General features: G+C 35.7%; 1 protein-coding gene across 6 annotated transcripts; it reads left to right on the top strand.

Annotated features, from left to right (window-relative positions):
* The first annotated feature begins 682 nt into the window (after positions 1 to 682).
* On the top strand, positions 683 to 7,997 carry LOC132165432 (rab GTPase-activating protein 22-like). Of its 6 annotated transcripts, none has more exons than XM_059575989.1 (12): positions 683 to 801; positions 1,103 to 1,272; positions 1,581 to 1,676; positions 2,430 to 2,533; positions 3,106 to 3,362; positions 3,783 to 3,905; positions 3,993 to 4,081; positions 5,430 to 5,535; positions 6,480 to 6,582; positions 7,003 to 7,276; positions 7,371 to 7,454; positions 7,681 to 7,997. In XM_059575989.1, exons 2-12 carry the CDS (start codon positions 1,147 to 1,149, stop codon positions 7,693 to 7,695), a joined length of 1,377 nt encoding a protein of 458 aa, XP_059431972.1. In that variant the 5' UTR covers positions 683 to 801; positions 1,103 to 1,146; the 3' UTR covers positions 7,696 to 7,997. The 6 variants fall into 6 exon arrangements, with proteins under 6 accessions (XP_059431972.1, XP_059431975.1, XP_059431977.1 ...); XM_059575992.1 differs by having other exon boundaries at positions 1,147 to 1,272; XM_059575994.1 differs by having other exon boundaries at positions 1,163 to 1,272.
* The last annotated feature ends 735 nt before the right edge of the window (positions 7,998 to 8,732 follow it).

Raw genomic sequence — 8,732 nt, forward strand, 5'->3', positions numbered from 1 at the left:
TTTTCTTTTCCCTTTCTTTAAAAGTTAAATAAGGGACATATAACATATTCCATCTTTATTGAAAAGATAAAGGATTTCTTACCAAGAGTCTGTAATATTGTGTTAAAGAGTTTAGAAAACATTTTTAGTATATAAAAACAAACAAAAAATTTGATTCATTTGGTAAAAAAACTCAAAATTACTTATTTGACCTTCTGCTTTTTTTTTTTTCTTTTTTTTTTTTTTTTAAAAAAAGGCTCAAACCTACTTTTGATTAAAGAAGAAAGAAGCTATCCATGCCTAAGCAACTCCAAGGACAAAAACCATTTTGGAGAGAGTTTTTAACCAAATGAAATGACCAAAGATGCCTTTAGGTTGGAGTAATATTATATACAATATTTTTATTTCACAATTATTTTATAATGCTAGTATTTACAATTTTAACCAATATTTTTGATTTTTTTTAATAAAAATTAATTTAAACTGTCACATCAATTAATCTAGGCCAAATCCCTTTTACCCAAAAAAAAAAAAAAAAAAAAAAAAAAAAAGGAATAGAAGTTGAGAGAAATGCTGGGTGGTTTCCAAAGTTTTTTGCTTTTTCTAAGAGCTGATGTGGCAGGGATGACTGGACCCAGCCACGTAAGCCCAATAGGACACTGGTGGGATGCCGGTGTTGCACTCTTGCCGCATTATTCTCGAGTCCCATTCGGTCCCATCTCTCTCTCTCTCGCCTAGATTTACTGTCGAAGAACCTTCATGGAACGACTTTTGTAACATCTGCGATTCCTATTCTAATCTTTCAGAGTTCGAGTGAAGAAGGTACAGAGAACCAGCTTCAGTGATATCTCAATTTTGATTTCTCTTGGCTTTGGTCTACTGTGATAGAATTTTTGATTCAAAATGCTGGTGGGTTTTCGATGACTTCAAAAGATATTTGATTTTTAAATACCATGATTAAAATGCTAATAAGATGTATAATTTTTACTGTTATCAATGACATATATTTGATATCAAAATCCGAGGATACGAATTTTTGATAATTCATCGTAAGAGATGCCATTGACAGCATGTTTGGTGTTTTTGGTGGTATTTTGAGTTTGGTTTTTATTTGATGGGCAAGGGAGAATTAAACTGAATATCCAGCAAATTCATCAAACAATTTAGATGGTTGGTTGTGAAGGATTGGGAGGGATTCTTATGAAGAAAGATGGGACTAGTGAGTTGGATATGTTCTATCCAATTAGATCAGAATGCCACGCTGACATCCCGAAGACCCGTTTTAAGTTGAGGGTATCTTCTCTTTCTCTTCATTTTGGTCACTTACTGATTTCGTTCCTTTTATATTGTCCGAATTCATTGCTTGTCTCTATGAGTGGAAGAGTCTTTTAGCTATCCCTTATGTATTTTTTTTTTTTTTTTCTTACATGGGGTTTGATACAAATTATAGTTTTGGCTAATTTCTCTTTTATTACTAGTACTTTTAAAGTTCTACAAGCATGATGATGGTATGATTTTTGATTGAAAAGTTGGGACTTCTATGAGCCTCTGTCTTTTTCCAAATAGCTTATGTTTGATGTTTAAAACTTTCTATTTGACAGGCTGGGAAAACCCTTAGCGCAAGAAGATGGCGTGCTGCATTCTCTGAAGATGGGCATTTGGATATAGCGAAAGTGCTTAGAAGGATCCAACGAGGGGTAAACTTCTTTAATTGATAACTATTTTGTCTTACTACATCCAATGAATCTGCAAAATATCAAGTATATATTGTCTATTTGCTTTGTTTAGCTGGAAAAATGAAATAAAAATAAAATCTGTTGTGTTTATACGTTGCACTGTGCTCTTGTAGCACCTTCTAGTGTTTTTGCTTATTATATGCACTAATATATTACCATTTGATAGCCAGAACTTACAATCTGGCTATAATGTAAACTATGTTTTTGTCGATTTGGTGGTTTAAAAGAAATTATAAAGTAACCTGCCTCCGACAAATTAAGTAACCTACCACACATAACAAGGGGATTCACAGAGATGCCACAATTCTTTTGCTCTTCATACCTTTCCTCTTCATCAACACCAGGAGAACAACACTTCCGATTCATATCGTTTGTGTCGGATTTGGGCATTTAAGCTCATTATCAATATCTATTAAAGGTTTTCCTCATTACTTTTGGTAATTTTATGGACATGTTCGATTGATTTCTTGGTCTCTCTCTCATCTCCTTCTTGGGTTTGTTTGTTTTACCTTTTGCTAATTTGTGGCTAATAATCACTTCCTCTGGTGCAATTTCATGGGCCATTTTCTAAACGGCTATAAACTCTAATGGTAACTGTTGATAATGTGTGATTTGCAGTGTTGACAGCATTATTTGGTACTCCTTTCATTTGAGAAGTTACAACCATATTTGTGGAGAATACTAACTCTTTCTACATTTTTTTTTTAATGCTAGGGTGTTCATCCTTCAATCAAAGCAGTAGTATGGGAGTTCTTGTTAGGTTGCTTTGATCCTAACAGCACATTCGAAGATCGGAGTCAGCTCAGGGAACGGCGTAGGTAAATAGTGAATCAAATTAAACAATGGAAAGATTATTTCTGCTCCTCTTCTCTATCTTTGGTCATAGAACTGTTCTTAACCTCATTTCTCTCATATTGCTTGAGCCATGAAGTGGTCCTGGTTCCAGGTTTTGGATAATTATTGGAATAGTATATTTTGAGGTCAAACATGATCATGAAGTATGTCGTCAAGTTGTGTTAAATTATTTATCAGATTATTATCTGTTACAAATAGTGTTTAATATAATTCATGCATATGTAGATAGATGCTTTTTTTTTAACCCTGTCATGGGCTGGTCTGCTGAACCATTGGATGCATGAGGCTGTTTTTTCTTCTTCTTTGGTTCAGCCTTTGGTTTCAAGTTTGAAACATTTTCTTTGATATAATGCAAAGTTAGTTTCCCATGTTTGCCAAATTGGCCCTTGTGTTAATCACTGCCCGGTGTTTTTTTTTTTTCTTGTGTTTTTTTTTGAATTGCCATGCTGTCGATGGGAACATCATTGTCGCCTTTTTCCTATCCTCTTCTCTTTATTGAGTGTGCTGACTTAATACATCACATCTATCATGTTAGGGAGATGTATGGGACATGGAAAGCTGAATGTCAAAAGATGGTTCCGGCTATTGGTAGTGGAAAGTTTATTACAGCACCTATCATAACTGATGGTGGCCAAACAAACGAAGAGTCTTCAACAAACAGTGATTTGCAGGATCAAAATGGAGTTATGTCTACACACCTTCCAGATTCCTCTTTGGATTGTGGTGGGCATGTGAATAATGCTGTCTCAGACAATAAAGTGATTCAGTGGAAGCGTTCCTTGCATCAAATTGGTATATATGCATTGCATAGATTCATCAGCTACTGAATTGATTATCTTTTCGCTGCTTGAACTCCATTGAAGCGGCTAGTAAGTGTCCTTTCACTCACAATGTGGAGCAAGCAGTCCAATTGGATGATTTAGAGTGTTCTCCCCTCGCTTATATATGTAATAAATTATTGTTAATTCTGGAACCTTCTGTGCAAGGAGAACTTGATTCATGCTTGAGTGTCCAACATGGAATTATAATGACAAAATGAGTTATGCCTGGGTATGCATAATGCTGGCGCCTGTAGACTCTGCATAAAGCTAAAGTGCTAACCCAGAAGTATAACTGTTACATATGGTTGCATTACTTGGTTCTTACGGTTGCTAATTTGTCCCTCACTACTGTCAGCAGTGTCTAACTCTAGTGGTGCAATTGGGTTTGTAGGTCTGGACGTTGTTCGCACAGATCGAGTGCTTGTCTTTTACGAGAGTGAAACTAATCAGGCAAAACTTTGGGATGTTCTTGCTGTTTATGCTTGGGTGGACAATGATATTGGTTATATCCAAGGTGGAATACTATCAAGTTCATCATTTCACTATCAAGCTGAACAGTTATTTAGTTGAAATAGTTATAATAGGATCCTTTCCTGAGCAGGAATGAGTGATATTTGCTCAACAATGGTAATTCTTCTTGAAAACGAGGCAGATGCCTTCTGGTGTTTCGAGCATGCAATGCGAAGGCTGGTATGAAGTGTTTATTTTTGTTATTCAAAAATAGTTGTGATATGTAATTCGCACTATATTCTAAGTACTGATGTATATATCTCACCCTTGTTTATTTATCATCGCTATGTTATCAATTCCACATCTAGAATCACAGGTTTCGGAAATATATACCCATCTGGATATATCTGGGTATCTAGGGGATGGTCCAAAAATTTGAAGGTTCTGGTGTCATAGGACAGATTTGAAAAACTGCTAAGAATTCTTATTTGGTGGGCTAAGCTGAGGGGAAGCTATGATTTTAGGGTTTATGATGGCGGTGGAAGTAATTTTTTTTATAAGTAATAGTCCTTTCTTATTAAAATCAGTGGAAGTATTTAAAGTTTGTAGATTGTTGTACTTTGAGAATTTGCTGGCTGAAAAGTTACAGGGGTTTGGAATTGAGACATTTGTTGGAGGAAATTTTTTTCACAGATAGATCAAGGGTTTGGGCTGCTTCGACAAGAGTTTGGGATGAATAGGACCTCAGTTTATGAAATTACTTAATTGTGAGGGAGAGCTAAAGATAGCAGGGGCTGATACTGATCTGATTACTGATTACTTATTACTTATTACAATGACTACAACAGTGCAGAAAGTCAAAGAATGGTATGCAGAGAATTAAAGGAATTTGAAGAATGGAGGGACAAGAATAAGTAGAGAACTTTTTTGGTCCCATCATCAGGTCCCTGACAAATTCTTCTTTGTCATATCTTGGGGGAAATGCAACAATTTGGAGGTTCTGGTGATGTAGTATAGACTTGGAGAACTACTTCTATGCTTATTTAGTGCACTGCGCTAAGGAAAACTGTGTGTTTAGACATTATAATAGTAAAGGAAAGGGTTCGCGGCGTAGACTTATTTTATCCCTAGACTCTTACTGAATGACCTTAAAAAACATGCAAGCTTTGCCTGTATCAGATCTCAAATATGAGACCAACAATTTGAAAGCTTTGTATACACATTGTTGGTAACCTACATGTTGAAAACCTTAAATAGCCGAAACTTACTTGAAAAGCAGCTACTTGATTCTTTTTCATGTGACAGCATCATCTAGGTAATGGGACTAGTGATTAGAGAAGAGTATACACCAGTTTTATTCCTAGTTTAAATTAGACATGATTTCTACATGATGAAATTGGATATATATCCATCGAAAGTGTTTCAGATTCAACTAATACAGTATTTAGAATCCTTTAACCGATGCTGTTGATTTTCTTTGAAGATTAACTTAAATTTTTGGCCCTAAATGATCTGTTACATGGATTATGCTTGTGATATGTATCTTTTAAGGTATAACCTACAACTCCTGCTTTTGTTTTGATGTCAGAGAGAGAACTTCAGATGCAGTACAAGTTCCATAGGAGTGCAAGCTCAGCTGTGTACACTCTCACAGATAATCAAAGTCATTGATCCAAAGCTTCATCAACACCTTGGTATCTATTCCTATAATTTTTCTCGTAATTTTTATATTTACATTAGTTTTTAGCATCTATTTAATATTTACTCCTTTGCACCATAGACCTAGTTGCTTGTCACTCCACTCCCTGAAAATTTACACAATTTAACAAAACTAGCGGAAAGAATCAGTTGGAGATAAGAAAAAAAATCTTACAGAAAAAAATGGGTGGAAAATTTGAAGTTGTGATACAAAGGTTTCCTCAGTATGATTCCTGTTAAGTGGAATTTTGTGAACTACTTGCTAGAATGAATGAAACTCAGAGAATTGATTTTATTCTATGTTGTTTGGAAAATCCTACATGCATTCATTAAAATATTGTTGTTAATAGTTATCAGTTTCAATGACTTATCATCAAAAATTTAAGTTATGAAAGAGTGTTAGTTATTATGTTTTCATTGAGCACTTCTCTTTAGCCCCAGACTACTGTCTTAGAATGTGATGGGGTCTTGCCTCTCTTAACTTTCCCAAAAGTTGATTAGGTTTCGCATGTTTCCGTGCATTTGATGCAGCCTGTTCTGATTTCAAAAATACTTTTGGGTTGTTTATGGAAAAAACGCACTGGGACAGTGTTGTGCACTGTAGTCACAGATCGACCCAGTTTATGTTAGTTGCAGTAACAGGCGAACAAGGCTACCGTCCTTTTTGTGGTTTTGTAATGTTCGAACAAAATAGTTGACTCACTTTCTAGGGTTGAAGAAGACCTGAAAGCATCTGTGCATTGTCTAAAACCAGTGCTGAGTGAAGGCATAAAAAAACAACTTAAAAAATATGCATAATAAAAACAAATAAATGCAGTCCATGTAGCCTCCCCCTCTGTACCTTACACCTGCATAAGAATGGAGCATGATTTTTGGTATGCATTTGCACCTGAAGAGACCCTTATCCATCAGCTAAAACGTCATTTCTTCTATTTGGCAGAGGATCTAGATGGTGGGGAGTATTTGTTTGCATTTCGCATGCTGATGGTACTTTTTAGGAGAGAATTTTCCTTTGTGGACACATTGTATCTTTGGGAGGTAAGGTGAAACTTCTGTATTCAGTTAAACCTTTCAAGAAATGGTGGTTGAGGCTTGTGGTCTTAGGGAGTATCACCCCATAGATCTCAAGTTCGAGACTTGTTAGGTGCAAATTCTTCCTTGGGGCCACACTCCCTAGTGTAAAAGCTAGCGATTTACCCTGATTTGTATAAGGAAACTTTTGAGGGTGCGGTGTACGGATCCAAAGTTTACTCTACAGGGGTGGGTCCGAACGGCCCTGCCTTGTCGAGATTCTTTGTTATAAAAAATATATATATATAAAAAAAAATTGGGCACTTTTTACTTAATTAAAAGCCACTGTTTCACATAGCCTTGATGGAACTCAAGGTTACATGAATTCAATGTAATTAGTATATTGGAGCCTCTATTTTGGATTTTCTATTGATACGCTTATTTTAAGGCAGTAATATAGATTGGTTTCAGCTGATGTGGGCCATGGAATACAACCCAAACATCTTCACATCATATGAAGGCCCAAGAGATGCTACGGATAGTGGTTTTGCTCCCAAAATAAATCACAAACTGCTGAAGCAATATGGAGAATTCGAGAGGAAGATCGTAACAACTGGACGAAGAGAGCAACACAGTGCACTTGCTGTTTTTCTTGTTGCAAGTATTCTTGAGACCAAGAATAAGCAACTTCGAAAGAAAGCCAAGGGTTTGGATGATATTGTCAAGGTCTCTCTCTCTCTCTCTCACTCTTGTATGCAATTGTTCATACATATTATTGCATATATGTGACATTTATCTTATAGTGGAACTTTCTCCCTAGATCTTGGGTGACATAACTGGAAATCTGGATGCTAAAAAAGCATGTAAGGATGCATTAAAGATCCACAAAAAGTATTTGAGCAAGGTAGCTTCATCCTTTTGCCCTCTCCTATTTTAAACTTATCTGTTAGTCTGCCAGATCTTTCTCTATGTCATGTGTAGGTTTTTTTTCAAATGGTCTCTTTGAAGAACATATGATAAGACACTCCTTTCTGTTGATGAATAATCGGGTTCACCAATTCAAATCTTGTTTGTATATTATTACTCATCTATGAAAATCGAAATAACCTAACAGCTCTATGTTCATGCAGACCAACAAGTCATAAACAAAGTTAGTGATCATCAATCAACTCCCTACCTCGGCGGCATTGGCAGAGGGTTCACTTTGCAGAGAATTTAAATTAATTTTTTTGTCGAGTTCCGTTCGGCCATATATTTTTTGTTGTAGGCTTTGTGCTCAAGATGTTGATATGATATGCTTCTGCAGCATAATGGTTTTAGCAGTTTTATTTGAGAGCCTTGTACTCTTCTTTTCTGCACAAGATCATGTGCTGTTGTATGCAAGGCTATTGAAACATAAATCAAAATTTTGGCAGATTTACCCAAATCACAGATGCCCAGATGCATTTTCTAAGACAACTCATATTATTTCTTCCATTTAAGTGTGCTTAAAACCTATGTGGAGTTGGCAACGTGTCTGGCCTTCATTGGATAGAACGGGTTTAATTGGCGTTCTTAATCTTGCTGATTTAATTCCCACGTGTCAATCACACAGATAATTTTGATTTGCACCAATCAAAAACGCAAGTAATATCAAAATCACACCTAACCTCCATTCAATGAAATTTGTGTTAAAATGGAGGACCTGTTCAAAGCACTTTCCAGATTTGCTCTGTTTCTTTCCAAAGTCTAGTCAAATACACTGAAACACTGGTGCTAATTATTTCCTTTTTAGGAACGTTCTTCGTGACCCAGGGTTTTTTGTTAGTGCATGGAAAAGTATGAAATGAGATTCCTAGTTCTATAAATACCTCCGACCAAACAAAGTGGAACCATTCAATTACTATAAAGAGGTTGCTTCTATTCCTTGTCTTCCACTAAAGTCTAAACAGCCAAACAAGTGTGCTAAACAAGTGTCCTTCTCATCAAAGGTTTCACAACAGAAGAATGATGTTAGGTTGTAAGAAGCTTCAACAATGGGGCCGGGTCATTCTTTTGACTCATTTTCAATAATTTTTAAGTCTTTATTTTATTTTATTTTATTTTTCACTGTTGTGGTTGTTTTGGGTTACCCTACCCTTTATTATTATTATTATTATTATTATTTTATGTACTTTTCCAGCTTCCCTTTCCCATAGGAAAA

Source organism: Corylus avellana, chromosome ca11 (genome assembly GCF_901000735.1).
Source record: "Corylus avellana chromosome ca11, CavTom2PMs-1.0".
NCBI lineage: Eukaryota > Viridiplantae > Streptophyta > Magnoliopsida > Fagales > Betulaceae > Corylus > Corylus avellana.